Below are 21294 nucleotides of genomic sequence, written 5' to 3' on the forward strand. Positions count from 1 at the left end.
ATTCAAGAGTGGACTTTTGGCCTCGCTGAATTTTCTCCCCCTGGCGCAAAACCCTTTTGCTTCTCCCTCCCCATAGAGAATCTGAGATAGTACAAGAGCCACCAAAACCAAATAAAATGGGTTGAGCCAATTTGCGCAAAATACCAATATAGGTGGTTGGATATGTAGTACCAAAACAGCTGGAGGGCCAAGTCTGCCCATGCCTGCTAGTGTTCCTCTCTGATTTTTGCAACTTAAAAAAAATAAGCAAGCAAACAGCTTCTCTCCCATTGCAAACAATTCAACACACACACCATAATATATAAGCTTCTTATTCAAGAAAGGTAATTCCTTAGGTGGTTTACAAAAAAAATGGTGTAAAATATTTCTCAAAAAATACAAATACAATTAACAAAATGTAAAAACAAGTATACATAATAAAATGATTAAAAATACAGATAAAATCAACAGAATTTTATAATAAATGTGTCTGGGTAGGTTTGCCAAAAGATAAAATGGTTTTAGCAGGTACCTAAAGTTGTCCAAGGAGGGCACCTGGCTGAAAAACCATGAGATAGCTTGCTACCTTTCTCACTGGCTTAGAGGTGTGCTAAACTGCTTCCTAGTGCTCCCTGTAAGCACAACCGTTTTAGGCATCAGTGGAAGTCGGAGGATCCAGTGAAGGTCAAGAGAGAGCATCCAACAACATATCTTCCTCTCCATTATTAGGCCTCTGTCTGAAGGGGTAGATCCGTTCTATCCCATGGCACCTGGAAATGCATGTCCTCCCAGGGGTCATGTGTTTCTACCCTTAGTTACTTAGGACTGAATCCCACATTCTCTATCCACTAGCACAATGAGTCTTGTGCTACCAGGCGGATGAGTTTTCATGCCGTGCAACAGAGAAATCCCGTGCAACAGTTGCGCTAGTGGAAACTTGTCGCAGAACAGACAGCACAATCTATTGTACGACAGTTACCAGCAACCTCCTTATGCTTTGACTTGCACAATAACATTCCACTGGTGCAAAAACGTTTTGCCAGTGGAACAAGTAAATGATTTTTAACTTACCGGTACCATAACATTGACTGCAACCCTGTACAAGTACTAAGTTAGCGGGAGTTGCACTGGTGCTTAAGCTAAATAAAGATCAAAGATGAAACTCGGGCCCAAACTAAACATGAGGTTAATTGCTTGAATGTATTTAACCACATGCACATTTTTGTTACGTAAATAGCAGGGGGGGTGGGGAAGCCTGAGTGCAGCCTTCGGATGAGAGGGAGGATCTTAACTCTTTCTCTCCCTGCTACAGTCTCATCAAAAATAGCCTCTCCAAAGCTGTTGTTTGCATTCCAAGGGAAGCCTCCCTTGGTGCCAGCCTAGTATTCTTTGCACCTTTCTGGTGAAACTTTTTGTGCTGATTGGAAGGCATTTGTCAATACAAGTGTCTGAAGCTTTCACAACTTGCCATGCAATCTCTGTAGGAAGCTGATAGTTTTAGAAAGAGTACATTGCTGAGCAAACGGACATCACAGTTCAACAAATAGATGGTAAATTGTACATTTGCGATTTTGCAAGATGTCTGTTCCATTTGAGGGAGACTGAATTCATTCTTAATAGGAGTCAAAATAAATGTGCTCTTTTTAAAGTATTTAAACATGGAAGTATGTACACACGTGTACACACACACACACACACACACACACACACACACACACACACACTGCTTCTTTCTATGAGAAGGTGTCCCTCTTCAGACCTGGGAAAGAGCAGTCATTCTGTGATAGAGCATCAGCCTAAGGTCCCAGGTTCAATCCCTGACATCTCCAGATAGCTAAGGGTTGGACTCAAACATGATTATTATTAATGATGATGGTGATGATTTTTAAAATGCAGCTTCTAATTTATGCTTTTGCACACTCTCTTTCTCATCCATTCTGACTGCATTTTGCCCCTTTCATTTCATGCCTGTGCCTCATTTAATGGAGACAGGACTTCAGCTGCAAGATTCTATAGAGGCATTTTGCCAAAATGACATGAGATTTATTAGTTCTATAAGGTGCTTCAACTTAAATAGGCAAATCAGTGGTAGCTTTTTTTAAAAAAAAACACACTCGCATGCTCTGCATCAGACTGACTCTAAATAAACTCTAATTGACATCAATACATCTGTTGCTTATCATTTTGTTTCCACAGAGAAGCTACACTTCTATCAGCTGGTAGTAACACCCACCAGATCAAAATTTCCAAATAAGCTACACACTGGAGAATAGGGGAGTCCACTAAGTGGAGCTGAAGATAAAGTTGTGTGTCTATGCTAGTATCTGGGATCTGATGCACCCCCTTAAGAAGTATGGAATACTAAGGAGTGCTAGAGCTTAAATTATAGGTGTGGTACCAGGCCGGATAATAATTATGTTCACAAGAGACTCATTGTTCTCAGAGTTTTGCAGAGCTACAGATCAAGGCTGACTCATGATGACTAGCTTAGGACTTCTTGGTTTCCGTGACAACCATCTGTCTATCCCATAAAATAACTGGCCTGACAGATAAAGCAGAACCCAATTTAGATCTGACAGCGGCCTGGACATGAGGTTCACTTGTATGTGAGAGACACTATTCTTAGGCTCACATCATTCCCTTCTAAAGACACAAGCTCCTGATCTCCTATGTCCCTATCTGTGTAATAGATGCTAGTGGAGGCAGCTGGATTGTAAGCATTTATGGGGAAACGATAGGGATGGGCTGAGCTGCTCATTTCATTCTGTTTTGTTCACACTGATACTGAGTCACAGGTCTTCTCGGTCCCATTGTATACATTTTTGCAAAAAATTTAATACAGTCACCAGTAGAATGTGAAACTTGAATGATTTTTTAAAAATGTAAACTGTAAGAGTGATATCTATCTAACTGCTTCCACTAATGCAAGGATTTAGTGACGCCCGCCCTGTGGAACACCCTCCCATCAGATGTCAAAGAGAAAAACAACTACCAGATTTTTAGAAGACATCTGAAGGCAGCCCTGTTTATGGAGTTTTTAATGTTTAATAGATTATTGTATTTTACTTTTCTGTTGGAGTGGGGAAACCCAGCCAGATGGGTGGGGTATAAATTGTTATTTATTTATTTATTTATTTATTTATTTATTTATTTATTTATTTATTTCTCAGCAACGAAACTCTCCCTCTCCTCTTCTCTTCTCTTCTCCTCACCTGCTCCATTCCCTAAATATGTTCTGGGTTTTCCACCACCATCTTGGATCTCTATATGGGGAGGGTGTAGAAGGCACGCAGTTGGAGGAGAGGGATGGGAAGTTCCATTGTGTAGCCAAAAGACCATGTGCTAGTGGAAGCACTTCTTTGGATACCAACCTGTGCTTTCGTGCACCCTTTTTCTGCATCAAAAATCCACTGCAAAATCCTGGGAAGCATTTATTGAGACTGGGAGATGCATTACAACCCATAAACAAATCCAGGATCATTGGTTCACATCAACTGTGGGAAAAAAATGGACCAAACATATTCCTGCCCCATCCTTAGGACATGCAAAGTAATAACTAAAACAACGATATCGCAGTATAGAGTGCTTTTGTTCAGGATTCCAGGCACTCTGTTCAAGTCTACCTCGCTCTCAGTTATTATTATTATTATTTATTATTATTTTATTATTTATACCCTGCCCATCTGGCTGGGTTTCCCCCACCACTCTGGGCGGCTTCCAACAAAGATTAAAATACATTAAAATTCCCCATTTTCCTCATCCCAGCAGTCTTCCATGGCCACTGAGAGTGCTCAACCGCCAGTAGACTGTTTGGGAGGGTTGCCCCATACACTCACCCACCTTCACACACATTATGGATTTCCATATATATCTTCCTGTGCATGGGTGCTGATTTTGGTTGTATAAATGGAACGAACATCTGCTTTGCAAGCAGAAGGTCCCAGGGTTCAGTCACCAACATCTCCAGGTACGGGGCTGGGCAGAGCTCAGCCTGGAAGCTTGGGAAGCTCAGCCGATACTACTGAGCTAGATGGACCAATAGTCTGACTCGATTGAAGGCACCTTTCTTCTAACCTCCCAGAAAATACTTAAAAGCATAGTTTAGTTGCTTTTTTTCTCCATTTCCAGAATTTGCTAATCAACAACCACCACTTTCATTTACCCATATGCATCATTGTCTTATAATCTTAATAAGCAAGAATATTATTATGATCAATATTTTGCTAGTTTGTAGTACACACACTAATGCTGTACCTTCTTACACACTCTCACACATACTTTTCATCAACCAAAGGTGAAAGTTGAGAACCAGCTTGACTTCCAAGACATCGCAAGCGTGGTAGCCATGGCCAAAACGTACGTCACGACGGAGACTTTCATTGATTCCAAATATGATATTCGAATCCAGAAAATTGGCAACAATTACAAAGCTTACATGTAAGTTTGCTGTCGAGTTTGGAACTGGTTGGGGTGGGGAGCAAAGCTGCTTTATTGGTTTGTTTATTTTTAAAGGTATTACTGTCCAAAATTGAATGCGCTTTTTTCTTCTCCTAAATGCTAATTGTGGAGAACAATGTGTCCTGAACAAAAATATTCTTCTGATCCCCATTCTAATGACACAAATCAGTTCTGATGCTGCTCAGCTGTGAGATCTGACAAGTGCAATGTCTGATTGTATGTCTGGGCAGGCTTTGTGACTGCTGCACTCCTCCTGAACTCAAAGCCCAGAAGACCATGTTTGCCAGCGGCACAAGCAGCATGAGCAGACATCGACAGCTAGTTAGGAGAAAGGAGACTCGTGCCCTTTAATAACTCTTGAGAAGTCACCGGGAGAAGCTGGTGGGTGGGCTTTTTAGAACCATTGACTTTATGGTGGCAGAGATAGCTGCATTTCCAGCAGGCTGGCATTACAATGGAAAGCAGGCTCAATGAAAGCCAGTGTTTCCCTTTTCTTTAGAGTTTCACATCGCCCCCTTTTCACAACCAGCTTTAAAGCCCACTGATGTCTGTGGGAAGCTTTCTCTCGGCTCTTCTGGCATGGAGCCTCCTGTGCCGTTTAAATTCTACACTACAGAGCACGAGGTTAATTATTCCGCAGGCTTTTCACAGACTTTTCTACTGTACAAAGCCTGACATACCCAGAAGAGAGTTCATAAGGCCAATATAAGACTACCCAGCCAGCATTTGGATGAAGATGTAACTAAGCAGAAGGATGCCAGTACACAGAGAGAACTTCCCAGCCTCCAGATGGAGTTACACATTGACTAGGGCGTCGGCAATGGCTTAAGAGCAAAGAGGAGCACAGGGCTGAGGAAGGGTTCCCTGCCAACATCCTCCCTCATTCCCACCCTCCTTTCTTTAATATGGAGAGGAAATCACAGTGTTTGGGGGAATTTATTGTCCGCATGTGGTTTGTTTGTTTTTCCCAGGAGGACATCGATCTCTGGAAACTGGAAAGCAAACACAGGTTCTGCCATGTTGGAACAGATCGCCATGACTGAGAGGTAATGAGCAGAAGGGGCTGCAGCCAAAATGCAATATTTGGGTCAATCTGATAGGCTTGAGCCTTGGGCTTCATTAACCATTATCCCAAATACAGTGTAGCACAGAGGTTCTGTTTGCATTTTGCATTCTTGACTGGGGTGAGCAACAATTGGCTCTCAGAAAAAATAGAACATCACACCTGTGCATGCCTTTCCACCTCAGACACCTACCTGTCTACTTCCCCAAGCTAAACACTATTTCGCCCAGATGGGGTGGGCACAAGAGGGGGGGGCTGTTCCCCATCCCTAACCTTAAAGCCAAAAGAGGCAGCTACAATAAGCTTAAGCTGCTCTTTCTCAGACTCAGGTCACATATTGATGAGACTCCTACACACAAAGCTTCCAGAGTTCAACCCACATGACGATAGTCATATGTGATCTTTGTAAATTGACACTGTATATTTCAATACGTCTCAGGGGAAGGGCTGCAGCTCAGTGACGTACAGGATGGGCTTTGCATGCGGAAGACCAGGTTCAGTCCCTATCATTTCCAAGCAGGGCTGGAGAGCCATGCAAAACCCCACAGGATGGCTGCCAGTCAGCGTAGGTCATGAATAGTGACCTCCCAATGTTGTTGGCCTCCAACTCCCATTGGGCCCAGCCAGCATGGCCAATGGACAGGAATGATGGGAGCTGTAGCCCACATTGGGTACCACTAGTGCAAAGAGCATTGAGCTACTGTCAATGGAATGATTTGATTTGATTTGATTTGATTTGGATTCAGGACCGATTCCTATGTACAGTACACATCCAGAGGAAGAAGCTGCAGTTTGCAATGAAGTGCTTCCTTGTTATCCGCACTCACTCCTGCATTAAGGCCTTGAATGAGACCAGCTAACAAATTTCATATCTGTACTTACACAGATTTTGAACCAAGAAATATTCACCACCCTGTCTCTCCAATCCCTCTTCCTCAGTCCTTGCATGAACAGTGCAAAGCCCTTTGCTCATCAGTTTCATGCTGTCCTCTCTGCTGCACCAGCCTTGCAGTGCCTTGTGTATTAGCATGGAGAACCTGCCTGATTCATGGGGTTAATCCTCAATGTCAACAGCCCATTCCTGGCATCCCTCTCCTCATACATACCCAGTGTGGGAAAGAATTAGCTCACCGGTATGAATATATTTATACTTCGCCACTTCCCTGCCAAGAAAGGTATTCAGATGATCACCTCTGGCCCCTTTCTTTCTGCCTTCTCAGAGGGCTTTGTTGCCTCATTATGCAATGGCAGCAGCATTGTGGGTAGGGTGGTACCATTCAGAAATGGTACTGAGATCTCCTTCTTTCCCTCTCTATCACACATGAGCCGCAATTGTCGGAGGTATGCCTCCTGCCTCAGCTAAGGCACCCAGATGCAAAAGAGGACTTCTGTATCTGAAGCCGCCTCTCCAAAAGGATATTGTAGAGCTAGGAAAGGTGCAGAAAAGGGCAACCTAAAATGATCAGGCAAATTGGTGAGGATGCACTATTAAAGTTGCAGAAGGTGTGGGAAAAGTGAAAAAGAGGGATATTTTTCTCCATCTCTTATAATATGAGAACCTAGGGCTAGCCAATAAAGAGCTGAATGTTGGAGATTCAGGACAAGCAAAAGTAAGAATGTACTCACACATTAGCATTGTTAAACAATTGAATTCACTGCCAGATAATGTGGCTTTAAAAAATAGAATTAGGCAACTTCATGGAAGAAAAGGTTGTCCACGGCTAATACCCGTGGTGCTATGTTCTGCATCCAGAACTAGAGGCATCATGCCTCAGAATGCAAGGCACTGGAGACCAAGAGCAAGAGACATTTGACCTCACATCCTGCTTGTGAGCTTCCAATAGGAATCTGTTTGGCTACCGTGGGAAACTGGATATTGGACTAGATAAGCCTTTGGTCTGATCCTGCAGGGCTGCTCTTGTGTTCCTAGCAATAATCTCACTGGCTCACTATGTGACCACAGACTTTCACAGTCCTGTGCACACAACACATTTGTTTTAACAACTATGGTGCTAACTGACCATGCCCTTCAAACAGAAGCACTATATTGAGAGAAGACATTTTGATTATCACAATAGATAAGAAACAAGTCTAGACAAATAAAACAGGCCAATTTCTCTTTGTGTTTGCCCAGGATTGCTTCCTGCTCTCTCACTAGGTTGCAGAGCCGTTGGCTATGGCCATAAAAGTGATGACTTTAATGCCTAGGAAATAAACTGCAGAATTAATCTATGGGGTCAACCATGCATTCCAAGCCTCATAAGATGTTTATATATTTGGCTGGAAGTTAAGAAAACTGATATCCCTGAAGAGGGGGCTATTTGTGTTTTTTTATTGCAGTTTCTACAAGCAACCTTATGTGGTTTTTGCAGATATCGACTCTGGGCAGATTCCGTTGCAGAGATGTTTGGAGGCCTTGACATCTGTGCAGTCAAAGCTGTTCACAGCAAGGATGGAAAAGATTATATAATTGAGGTGAGAGGTTGGATGAGTGGCATGTAAGCATCATTCAAAAAGGATGTGTAATGAAGTATATATTACATTATGTGACACACAGAGAGGCATGCATGTATGAAGAAACTCCTGTGCATGGCATGTGCCCCTCCTTCATTTATTCAACCATGCTCCATGTATTCAATGCACATTCATTTAATAGAAGCACAGAGTATATCTGACAATGGACTTATCCATACTTAACTTTTTCCCCTGCTCTTTCTAGTCACAGGTCAGCACTTTCCTGGTCTGTATCTGAGTGCCTCCCCCCCCACACACACACACACCCCGCTTTCCCCAAGAAAGCCCACTCTTTAATGCTGAATCAGAACAAATGGCTTGATCATAGACTCATAGGTATCTCAGATGACTTTGGGCTGTTCTCAGGCCATGTATCTTTGGGTGTGTAACTTGCAGATCTCTCAGAAATTAGCTGGCCTGAGATGCTATTAGCAGTGATAGCAAAATGAAACTTCCATGTTCAAAGGCATTCTGCCTTGGGGAAAGCCACATGCTGGGGAGAAACAACAGGGAATGTCCCTCCCCACTTGAGATTCCTCTCCAGGTGTTTGAGAAGCACAACACTCAATTATCAAGGAATCATATATCAGGAAGGAATCTTTGAGGTCCAACCCCTCTGCTCAGTGCAGGTTCTCCAATGCAGGATACAACTACAGTATCCCAATAGCCATCAATCCTGTTAAATACCTCCAGCAAAGGAAAGCTCACCATGGCTGTCTGTAGCACTGTAAAACAAGCTGTAGGAAATTTCTTCTAAGGTTTATGCAAAATCTGCTTCCTTGAAATTTCCATCCAATTGTTCTAGCCCTGCCCTCTGGAGCAATAATATGTTGGGTCTTCTGCAGGACACATATTTGAACCTTAGAGGGACCTTGCCATGGCCCATTCAGGTAGTGCTTAGATTTTTATGTTCTCAAGACCATGCAAGCCTCTTAGGAACGTGAATCAAGTTGAGATGTCGATCAGTTAGGAGTGGGGAATGCTATGAATGGAAATACTAAATGAAAAAGCTCTGTGTTGGCCTGAAGAAAGCATAATATTTTCACCAAGCACCTCTAAAATAATGTTTCCAGATATGTCAAATTCATCTGTCCACATCATCATTGTCCCTCGCCTGCCCTGGAGTGATCAGAAAGCTGAGAGTGGGGGGGGGGGGAGAACAGAGAACCCCATCCCTTTTCTCCCACCGTCTCCTCCACTTCTGCATTAAGACAAGGCCAAACTTGTTGCCATTTTCAACTGAACAAGGATGCTGGCAGGAAGGAAGGAAAGAGCTGATTAATCACATCAAAGGAGTGGTGGGTAGAATGGCAGAAAGGATAAACACAGAGCAGTAGCACAACTCTCACAGGAGGCTGGCTGAGTCCAAAGAGCAGCAAGACAGGCGGCATTACTGATTGCCACCTGGCCAAATAAATTACTCTGGCCTGCCCCTGTGTGTTTAACATCAACAGATAGGTAGAAATCAGCAGGCCCATCTTTCCACTTCATTGTGCAGTACCAGGTGCCTGTAAAACAGAGATGGCCAGCCTGTGGCCCTCCAGATGTCAGACTATAGCTCCCATTAGCCCTGGACATTGGCAGGGACTGATGGGAATTGTAGTGCAGCCACATTTGGAGGACCACAGGCTCCCCAAACTTGCTGTAAAAGATAGCAGCACATGATTCACAAAAGGAGCAAAATGTAGGTGTCAAAACATTTATGGTATGTCTTTGCTACCTGCATTGGCTAAAAATGAAATGATTATTAAAGGCTCTTCAGAGGGGTTTGTTGGGGGGGGGCATTAACAGGTGCCTTTGCCCCTATGTGTTAATTTTGCTCCCCTGTTGTCCTGCTGAAATGAAACCTCTGAACTCTTGAACTGGAGGTGCAACTTATTTGAGATGGTAACTAAAATGAAAGAGGAACTCCCCAAGGAGTCTGTGGGTGGCATGAATAATGAACTGCTGTGTCCCAGGAACACACACCAGCTGGGACAAACTATGGCTGGAAAAGCTAGCTTTTTGAAGTGAGGTCTGCCGTGCCAAGGGGGTCCTTGCTTGTGGGAGTTGGGTCGGTCAGGCCACTGGAGAAAGGGGTGGGCATTCGAAAAAGAGAGATTGTTTTTTGTATATATTGTTGAAATTTCTCAAAGCTGAAATTGGAGACCTGCTCAGTGGGGGGGGGGGAGAGATCATCAAGGCGACTGTGCGGAAGAATGAGCAAGTGTCCTTGGTTACCATGTGAGGATGCTGGAACGGAGACACTGTGTCTGCCCTGCTGTAAACTCCACCAACGCAGGAAGATGAGCAAAGCCGGCTGAATGCTACATCCAGGGCCACTGACACATCCAGAGAGCTGTACGTGGGAGAGCACTCTCCCACCCACTGAGTTTGGGGAAGCTGATGAGAACCACATGAGCCCCGTGGCGATGGCACATTCTTGCGCTGCGCAAGTATCCTGTAGGAATTGGTGGCAGGTCAAAGGCTGTGTGAGACAAGTGTGCTGCCAGGAGAAGAAAATATGTTTGCTTTAGGTTTCTCTGATGTCCCTCATTTTCTTGCAAATCATCCGAGATCAGCTACTGGCACGGTTGCTGCTGGGACAATTTCAAGGGTGGCCTCAAAAAGCTGTCCCACTACTGCCCTGGTACAAAATTCAGTATGAATTGGGATAGGGGACAACGTAGTTCCAGAATTCTTCTTTTCATATTTTTGTAATGGTGATGTTTTCCCCAATTGATACATGGTATAATAATATCATAATCATTGTCTTAAAACAATCGAAGGGAGAAGAAAGTAAAAGAGGAGGCAGAGGGATTCTGCCTCCAGGTAGGACTGGGTCTAAAGCAGGCATCCCCAAACTTCGGCCCTCCAGATGTTTTGGACTACAATTCTCATCTTCCCCGACCACTGGTCCTGTTAGCTAGGGATCATGGGAGTTGTAGGCCAAAACATCTGGAGGGCCGAAGTTTGGGGATGCCTGGTCTAAAGCCTTAGGGAACCACTACCAGTCAGAGTCAACCATGCTGAGCTTGGAGTTAGTCTAAGGCTGCTCCTAACTGAGATTCAAAGCACAGGAAAAAGCTGGGGCACTTTTTTCTGATCAGTTGGCAACCCAATAGCCAGCAGAATTGCCCATCTTGCCACTGTTTGGACTTCACTTCGCTGGCCTCCCAAGAGCTTTGTATGTGGAAACCCACTTACCATTTTGCCATTGCATGAACCCACCATCCCTCTGATGTGATGGAATTGACGCTTTCTTTTCTTCCTTCCGGTCAGAAAAGAACAAGTTTAGCCTTCGTGTCTCACCACAGCACACAGATGTCGAGGAGATGGCATGGGAAAGGGGTATGGGTTCCCCCCCCCATCCAGACTAGTCCTTTGCCCATCTCCCTCCCTCTCCCTCCGAGATACCTTATCAGGAGAGAGCAGCTGTAGCAGCAGGAGACAGCTGCTGACCTTGCACAGTGGTGAAGGCCGGAGCCACATGGGACGCCTGCCTCTGTTTTCTCTCAGCCGTTAAATGGAAGTCTTATTTTCAGGGAAAGAGGAAAAATGTTTCTGCTTTGTATACACCAGCTTTGTGTCTAGCTTCACGTGTTTATCTCAGCACTGTAAGGTCAGATTTTATTTAATATCTGGCAACAAAGAAAACTCTTGTGCTGATGCGGCAGAAATAACCAAAGTAGCCTCCATTCTCATTAGGGACCTGTAGCTTCCTTTGCTTCAGGGGTGGGGAGCCTGTAGCCCTCCAGACATTGCTGGACTACAAATCCCATCATCCCTTACCATTAGTCATGCTGGCTAGGGAGGCTGATGGGAGCTGGAGTGCAACAGCTGCAGGTTGCCCATTCCTGCTTTACATTAGTACCGCTCTTAGAGTTCAGTAGCAAAATAGCCCCACCTTTGGTGGGTGTTTCAAATACGCAGCAATGGCACAGTAAATCAGTGTGCCCTACTTTACAGAGGACAGTCCTCTGTCTGAAGGGCTGTCCAGTCCACGTTTGGTTTAAAGAGAAAGAAACTTTAGACAAAAGACCTTGAAGTTGCCCATTGGCAGCTGACACCTAGACCAAGCAGGCAGGCAGGCAGGCAGGCATAAACACCACCTGGTCATAATCTGGTACCCTGCTATAGTGACATGCATTGAATTTCTATTTAAAGTATACGTGTTTCTAAATGTGCTGGGAATCACAAGTGGGGAGAGCGCTGATGCTGCCTACTCAGTTCTGTGGACTAGAGGGCTCCTGCTTGGGGTGCCAGGCAAGTCCTTTTCTAGGATACTCCATTCCATTCCACCAACACCCCATTTTCCTCCCCCCACCCACCCACTTCTCAATGAACACTCCGTATTTCATGGCCACTGAGCAAACTATTGGGCTGTTTTTGAAGCACCCCTTCCTTTATTTTATTCTAATTTTTATACTTCTGCAAACCTTGGAGTCCCCCACCCCCCACCCCCCACTACTGATAACTTCCCTTTTGCGTGTGGATGTTGCCATTTTGACTGTGCAAGGATCTACACTCAGAGAATAAATTTGCTATTAGTACAATTAGGGTTGCCATATTTCAAAAAGTAAAAATGCAATTTTTTGATTGACAAAGCGGCACATTTCAGAAATCACCACCACCACCGGGCATTGATTCCGCCTTTGAAATCCCAGTATGGCCGCCCTAAATAAGTTAAACAACAATTATTATGTTACTTTGAGTACATAGTTTGCAGGGTACAATAGCCCCATCTAGTGATCACAAATGTGTCATTAGATGTAAATAGGGCTTCTATCTTCACATGGAATCAGAAGCTGCCAGGTTAGATAACAGGTGGGCAGAGGGGTTGCCCAAGAGAATTGCCTGTGGCTCAGGTAAGCTAATTCAGGTTGATTCACAGGGCTCCAATGGCCCCCCTCCCTTTTTCAGACAGGCTGAAAAGCCTAACACTATGCTGAGTGAATGCTTACCTTAAGCATTACCAATTTGCAATCATTGGTCATGCATCTTATCTGTCCACATTTTCCCAACTCTTGGGATCTGCATTTGCCCCATTAGCTAAAGGTGTCTATAGGGGTTTGAAGGTGAGGATCTGGCTGCCACTGATATAAAAGGACTCACATCATCTCTTCCTGTAGGTGATGGACAGCTCAATGCCTCTGATTGGGGAGCATGTGGAGGAAGACAGACAACTAATTGTGGACCTGGTTATCTCCAGAATGGCGCAGGCCTGCCTGAGTGTGGGGTCGTCCCCTTCACCTCTTCGGCCTTGGGTAAGATCACAGTCTGCCCCCAAAGCCTGCATTTTCTCACAGTCCTAACAAGAGCTCAAGTGACCAAAAAACATTTCTAAATGCAGATTTTTTTCCCCCCAATGACATCAGAAAACAAAATGATGCTCTATAACTTAGTGGTTAGTGATACTGATATATAAATCCTGCATGTAGTTCTGCATGTAGGCTGCAGTTTGAAGGAGAAGACTAGAGAGGAGTGGCTTCTCTTAAGCCTAGGGCTGAGCACCTCAGCTGTCCAACACAGTCCTCTCATCAGTCCTGCTCTGATCTTTTCCTGGTGCCTTTTTGCCTGGCTGAAATGTAGCCTTGAATAGCAACCATGTTTTTTGATTCTGTCACAGTGGCCGGAGTGGACTACTTCAGAGTAACGACGCTACGCAGCTCTGCATTTTATTCTTTTATTGGTGCTGCGTATTTACAGTGCTTAAGTCATTGCTATTTACACGGAGTGATGTGGTCAGTCGGTTTCAGAACCTCCTAATGGCTTTTGGCGCGTCTTTCTCCAACACAAAAGCTTTGGCAGACCCATCCTCTTTCCCCTCCTCTTTCTGCGTAATTCCGGAGTTGGGGGGATGGGTCTCCCGCCCTTATTCGCCCCTTCCTGTCCCACCTGGGACCCTGGCTCCTCTACCTTGCCTGAGCCTCGGACACGACTTCCTGCTTCCCCACTGGAATCGGAACTCTCTCTGCTTCCCCCTGTGCTCGGGGATTGGCTTGAACTCAGGAGGGGAGGGACTTCGCGATATCCCCTGTCCCTCACATCCACCCCCCTCCCAAGCTCTCCTTCACCCCTCCCCAGGTCCCCCCCAGGTGTCGGTGACGACTGGAAGCCTAAGAACTCAGTGCTTTCCGAGCCCGTTGGTGTGAACACCTCCCCCCAGTCCTGCAAGCCCCCCCCTTCCGCCTGGGAGGACGGGAATCCCAAAAAGTCTGTGGCGTCAGAGCTGGTGGGGGTAAAAATGTTCTGCCAATCTGCTCCTTCCTCTGACTGGGTGGATCTCGGTGACACCCATACCTCATCCTCTGGTTCCTCAAACTCCGCTTCCCAGCGCCATGGTGAACTGCTCTCCCGTGCTTCCTCCCCCTCCCCCTCCCTTTCCATGTGCCAGGGCTTGGGTCTATGGGGAAAGAGGGCGTGAAATTCTTCTACCAGGAATTCCTCCTGTATCTGAGTGGCTGGAACCCATTCATTCTGGGACGGTGGAGCATCCTCCCATGCCATGAGGTACTCCAGTCCCCCCACCCCCACCTTGAATCCAGGATGGCTGTGGCCTCATTGAGTTGCTCCCTGCCTTCCCTCTCCCCCCCTCCCTCAGGGGTTTGTTCGCTGTCTCGGAGCCTGCTGCTTTCCCTGTACGGCGACAGCAGCGATCTATGAAACACTGGGTGCACCCTCATGTCCTCTGGCAGTGCCAGCCTGTATGCCACCGGGTTGACCTGTTGCGTGACCGTGAAGGGGCCCAACCTTCTGGGCGCCAGCTTTTTGCATCGCCCTCTGATGGGAAGGCCCTCCGAGGACAACCAAACTTTGTCCCCCACCCTAATGACCTCCCCCGGTCGCCTGTGGCGATCTGCCCCCCTCTTGTACGCTTCCTTGGCTCTCTCCAAGTGTTCTCTGAGCTGCTGGTGCACCGTCTCCAGTTCCTCTGCCCAATCCTCAGCCTGTGGGCCCTCCTCCTCCTCCTCCCCCTCCCTCTCAGGGAAAGATCTGAGGTCACGCCCGTAATTGGCCTTAAAGGGCGACACCCCTGTGGAGACGTGCACCGCATTGTTGTAGGCAAATTCTGCCAGTGGCAGGCGATCCACCCAGTCCGTTTGCCTCTGGCTGACGTAACATCTCAGGTACTGCTGCAGAATGGCGTTGACCCTCTCCGCCTGTCCATTGGTCTGCGGGTGTTTAGCCGTCGACAAGCTGACCTCCACCTGCAGGAGGTTCATGAGCCGCCGCCAGAACCTGGAAACAAATTGGCGGCCACGATCCGAAATAACCCTTAAGGGTAATCCATGCAGTCTGAATACGTGATCCACAAACAGTTTGGCTGTCTCTTCTGCAGAGACCGCCCTGGCACACGGTATAAAATGGCACATTTTGGACATGAGGTCCACCACCACCAACACTGCGGTCTTGCCCCTGGAAGAAGGCAGATCTGTGATGAAGTCCATGGACACCACTTCCCACGGCCTGTGTGGCGTGGCTAAGGGCTCCAGCAATCCCGGTGGCGCTGCTCTGACCACCTTTGCCCGCTGGCAGGTGTCACAGCCCCTTACATAGTCTCGAACATCTTCCCGCACCCCTGGCCACCAGAAGTGTCTCATGACTAGGTGAGTGGTTTTGTCCCTCCCAAAGTGACCCGCCGTTGGGTTGTCGTGCATCTGCTTGAGGACCGTACGTCTAAGCTGGGTGGTGGGCAGGTACAGTGCACCCTTGTAGAAAAGCAGCCCCCTGCGTTCTGCAAAGTCTTTTGCCTGCTCCCCCCCCCTCTCAGTTCTCTGAAGATGCGGTTGGCAAATTCATCCGCTGCCGTCAGTGCTGTGAGTTCTGCCTCGCTCACCACTGCTGCTCCGCAGGACCATGCTGACGGGGGGGAAATGTGCCTGGGTGCCGGTGGCGCCTCCTCCTCCATGTACTCTGGCTTGCGGGAGAGGGCATCCGCCCTGACATTCTGCTCTCCCGGGATGTAGTGTATGGAGAAGTTGAAGTTCGAGAAGAACTCTGCCCACCGTATCTGCCGCTGGTTGAGCACCCTGGCAGTTCTCCAGAACTCCAGGTTCTTGTGGTCTGTGCACACCTGGATGGGGTGCTTGGCGCCCACCAGGAAGTGTCTCCAGTGCTGGAACGCAGCGTGGATCGCAAGAAGTTCCCGATCAAACACTGTGTAGTTTCGCTCTGGCTGGGTCAACTTCCTGGAGAAGAAGGCACAGGGTCTCCACTCTCTGTTGGCGTCCAGTTGCAACAAAATGGCGCCCACAGCTTTATCAGAAGCATCTGTCTCCACGCGTAGGGGCGCGTCCTGAACCACGTGGAACAGGTTCTGGTCTGAGGCGAACACCCTCTTGAGGCTTTCGAACGCTGCTTGCGCCTCTGGTGTCCACCTGAACTTCTGCTTGCCTCTCAGGCAGTCAGTGATGGGAGCCGTAACGCGAGAGAAGTTCTTGATGAACTTCCTGTAGAAGTTGGCGAAGCCTAGTAGGCGTTGGGCATCTTTGCGCGTCCTGGGGCTGTGCCAGTCCAGGATGGCCTGCACCTTGTCCTTGTCCATCGCCAGCCCCTTGTCTGACAGCTTGTAGCCCAGGAAGTCCACCTCCTTGGTGTGAAACTTGCACTTCTCCAGCTTCACATACAGGTGGTTCTCCTTCAGGCGCTGCAACACCTCCCTGACATCTTTCACATGCTGCACTGGGTCATTGGAGTAAATAAGGATGTCATCCAGGAAGACCAAGCATTTCCTGAAGAGGAGGGACCCCAGGACGTGGTGCATGAAGGCCTGGAAGCATGCTGAGCCCCCTTGCAACCCGAAGGGCATCACCAGATATTCAAAAGAGCCCAGAGGCGTGAACATCGTGGTTTTCCATTCATCGCCTTCCCGGATCCTGATCAAGTTGTACGCCCCCCTCAGGTCTAGCTTGGTGAAAATCTTGCCCCTGCGTGCCGCTGTCAGGAGATCATCCACTCTGGGCATGGGGAAAGCCACTGGCTCTGTCACTGAATTCAGCCGTCTAAAATCCACCACCAGACGGCGCTGTTGCGTGTCTTTCTTGTCCACCCAGAAGACCGGGCTGCCCCCTGCTGCCTTGCTTTCTCTGATGAACCCCCGCTTGAGGTTCTTGTCGATGAAAGCGCGCAGATCCTCCAGTTCCTGGTCTGACATGGCGTACAGCTTGGCTGGGGGTATAGTTGCCCCTGGCACCAGGTTGATCTGGCAGTCAAAAGGCCTGTGTGGGGGTAGGTGGTCGGACTCCGCTTCGCTGAAGACCTCCTGCAGGTCCCAGTACGGCTTGGGTATCGCCTCACCCCCTTTGATGTGCATGGTGGCCACCGTGGCTATCGGAGGCCCCTCCCCTGGTTGGTGCTGCATGCAATGTTCCAGGCAAAAGTCCGATCCAAAAGTGATGCATCTCTGGTGCCAACTGATGGAGGGGTCGTGGCGCGCCAGCCAGCTCATGCCCAAGACGATGGGGGGGTCTGAGATGGTGGTGACGTTGAATGCCAGTGTCTCTGAGTGCCTTCCCACCGTCATTCTCATGGGGGGGGTTGATGGGTGATGGCCCCTCCCAGCAGCTCTCTGCCGTCAATGGTTGCCACGTGCAGGGGAAAATCCAGCTGCAGAAGCTGGATCTGGTGCTCTTCTGCAAAGTTTCTCGAGAAGAAGTTCGCTGAAGCACCACTGTCAATTAGGGCGAGGACCGTCAGGGGATAGCCATTTGGGAGCGTGAGCGTCACTTCTAGAACCACTCCTGCTCTGGGAGGGGTGGGCTGGCTCTGCTCCTCTCTGTGCGGGTGGGTGGGCTGGGGCTGTTGTCTGCTGACTGTGCCTGGCTGCTGCCCCTTGTCTCCTGCAGCCAGGCTTTCCCGTTTCCCTGCTGTGGTGCTGCGTCAGTGGGGGAGGGCACAACCGTTCCCGCCTTTCCTTGCCACTCCCTGCGATGTGGGCAGTCTCTGACGAGATGCTGGGGGGAGTTGCAGAGAAAGCAATTCCCACCCCTTCCCTCCTTGCGTCTTGGCGCCGCTGGGGTTTGAAAAGCCCGCGCGCGCGCGCGCTATCAATCTGCATGGGTTCCTGGTCCTGACTGGCCCCAGGCGTGGCTTGAAAGGGTTGTTGGGGGAGTGGCTTCTCCTGCGACCGTGGGAACCAAGCCCGCTTTGCGCGCGTTGCTTGCTTGTCGCTCCACCGGGATTCCTGTCTCACCCCCACCGCCAGAGCCGCTTTGCTCAGCTGATCCATATTACTGGGCTTTGGACCTCTCGAGAGCTCATCCTTCACCTCCTCATGCAACCCCAAGTAGAACGCCGCTTGCATTGGGGGTGACTCGAGTTCCCACCCCAATCTGTGCACCAGCATGGTGAATTTCGCCCAATACGCGCGAACTGTCATATTTCCTTGGCGTAAATTATGAAGTTCCTCCTTAGTCTGGTCCATATGACTATCGGACGAATACATCGTTTTCAAACCTTCTAGAAATAGTTTGACATTCTTCATGCAGGGATTCTTTGTTGCAATTAACGGTCTTAGCCACTCCCTGGCTGCCCCGGTAAGGTGCTCCACAATAAACGCTACCCTGTGCTCATCATCAGGGAACTCATCGTGGTGCAGCTCAAGAGCATACACAATCTCAGTCTCAAAGCCCTGATATTCCTTCGGGTCTCCATTGAACTTGCTTACTAGCATCCCGGCTCTCCTTCCTGGCAGCACTTGGACTTGGGGTGCCCCTCCCGCCTTGTTTTTCTCTGCATCCAGCTTGTTTTGGAGGTCTACCGCCACCGCCCTTAATTCCTGCTCTCTTTCCTGTAGCGCTCTCACCTGTTCCGCAAGTTGTAGCCGGTCGTCCTGGACCTTCTTAGTCTCTTCTTTAGCTGCCTTCAATTCCCCCTGCGCCTGCAGCGACAGCTGCTGCAGTTCTTGCTGGGCTTGCTCCGCGATCTGCCGCCATCTCTCCGCCTCTGACACGCTCATCCCGGCAACTCCAAAGTAGCCCAAAAAGGATTAGGAGGTTGCTGTCACAGTGGCCGGAGTGGACTACTTCAGAGTAACGACGCTACGCAGCTCTGCATTTTATTCTTTTATTGGTGCTGCGTATCTACAGTGCTTAAGTCATTGCTATTTACACGGAGTGATGTGGTCAGTCGGTTTCAGAACCTCCTAATGGCTTTTGGCGCGTCTTTCTCCAACACAAAAGCTTTGGCAGACCCATCCTCTTTCCCCTCCTCTTTCTGCGTAATTCCGGAGTTGGGGGGATGGGTCTCCCGCCCTTATTCGCCCCTTCCTGTCCCACCTGGGACCCTGGCTCCTCTACCTTGCCTGAGCCTCGGACACGACTTCCTGCTTCCCCACTGGAATCGGAACTCTCTCTGCTTCCCCCTGTGCTCGGGGATTGGCTTGAACTCAGGAGGGGAGGGACTTCGCGATATCCCCTGTCCCTCACAGATTCTCTGGATGAAAGATTGAGAGATGCATGAAGGAGGGAGGGCTAGAAACCTCTGACTTGGATGTGCTTAGAATGTCGCCAACTGTTCAGAGGTAAAGGTCACAACCAATGCTCAACCCACTTTTGTCTTTGGCCCTGCCACCCTAGAAAGTTACATGAGGGCACATGAGCCCAAGCACTGAAGAAAGCTCCCTACTCCTGTATGAACTCTTTGTCCCCTAAAATTCCCTTCTGAACAGCTTTGAACCCCACTTCTACCTGCTAAGAAAAAGGTACAGCTACATATAGTTCTGCCTACAATGTATTCAAAGAATGTTGGACGTATGCTGTTTTTCCATTACTACATTTTGCAAAGAAGGGCCTCAGAGGATGATTGCAGGGTCTGGGTAGGTTCATATGGAGAGAAGTGATCCTTGAGCTATTGTGGTCCTGAGCCATTTAAGGCTTTATATGTTAAAACCAACAGTTTGAATTGGGCCTGGAAACTAATTGGCAGAAAGTGCACTTGGGTCAGGATTGGTGTAATATGTTCAAACCATCTTGCCCATGCGAGCAACCTGGATGCTGGATTCTGCACCAGCTGAAGCTTCTGAACAGTCTTCAGAGGCAGCCCTACACATTGCAGCAATCTAATTTAGAGGTGACTATAGCATAGACAACAGTGATTAGGCCTGTAATAGGGGTGCAACTGGGCCACCAGGGAAGCCTCAAATGACAGCAGGAGGACCCCCAAGCTCTGTACCTCCTTCTTCAGAGGGAGTGTAACCCCATCAAGAGCAGACAACCTCCCATCCATCCGATCTAGGGAACCACCCACTAACAGTGCCTTAGTCTTGTCAGGATTGAGCTCCATTTTCTTGGTTCTCATCCAGTCCACTACAGAGGCAAGGCAATGGTTCAGCACATCCACTGCCCCACCTGCAGATGTTAAGGAGAAGTTGAGCTGTACAGTGGTACCTCGGTTTATGAACACATTTGGTTCCGGAAGTCTGTTCATAAAATGAAGCGTTCATAAACTGAAGCGAACTTTCCCATTGAAAGTAATGGAAAGTGGATTAATCTGTTCCAGACGGTCCGCGGAGTACTTAAACTGAAGCGTTCATAAACTGAAGCGAACTTTCCCATTGAAAGTAATGGAAAGTGGATTAATCCGTTCCAGACGGGTCCGCGGAGTACTCAACCTGAAGCGTACTTAACCCGAAGCATGGGTGTAATTGGTTCCAGAAGTCTGTTCATAAACGGAAGCATTCATAAACTGAAGCGAACTTTCCCATTGAAAGTAATGGAAAGTTAATTAATCGTTCCAGATGGGTCCGCGGTGTTCGTAAACATAAACCGAGGTGTTCATAAACCGAGGCTCCACTGTATATCATTAGCATATTGCTGACAACGTACTCCAAACCTCTGGATAACCCCACTCAGCGGTTTCACGGAGATGTTAAACAGCATGGGGGATAAAATCAAATGCTGAGGAACTCCACATTGACGGCTCCACGGGGCCAAACAGCACACCCCAATCATCACTCTCTGGAAATGTTAATCCAAGTAGGACTGGAACCACTGCAAAGCAGTGCCTCCTACCCCTAACTTGGATAATATAAAAGGGAAATATGCCAAGAAAAGCGGTGGAAACAGCTGGAAATGATCCTTTCCTATTCATATCTCTATGCACAGTTGCTGAAGCACATAGAGTGGGGTGGGGGGCGTTACAGATGCACATGAATACACCCTACTTGACAGGTTCTGGGCACATACCCCAATTAAACAAAGAAAGCAGACTACCTGCACAACCTCTGCATTACAAACATCTGTGGTGATGGATGGTGCCTGCATCTAATTACCGCATTGGCCCGAATATAAGCCACACCC

The 21294-nt window shown here is 48.0% G+C and overlaps 1 protein-coding gene across 1 annotated transcript in view; it reads left to right on the top strand.

Annotated features, from left to right (window-relative positions):
* The window catches only part of SYN3 (synapsin III), a 176181-nt gene that overhangs the window by 144850 nt on the left and 10037 nt on the right, over positions 1-21294 (top strand). Inside the window, exons 7-10 of the mRNA XM_035128441.3 lie at positions 4274-4416; positions 5409-5483; positions 7873-7975; positions 13126-13260. Coding sequence (XP_034984332.3) covers positions 4274-4416; positions 5409-5483; positions 7873-7975; positions 13126-13260 — 456 coding nt within the window. The remainder of the gene's footprint in view (positions 1-4273; positions 4417-5408; positions 5484-7872; positions 7976-13125; positions 13261-21294) is intronic.

Source organism: Zootoca vivipara, chromosome 9, assembly GCF_965207765.1.
Source record: "Zootoca vivipara chromosome 9, rZooViv2.hap1.1, whole genome shotgun sequence".
In the NCBI taxonomy this organism is placed as follows: domain Eukaryota; kingdom Metazoa; phylum Chordata; class Lepidosauria; order Squamata; family Lacertidae; genus Zootoca; species Zootoca vivipara.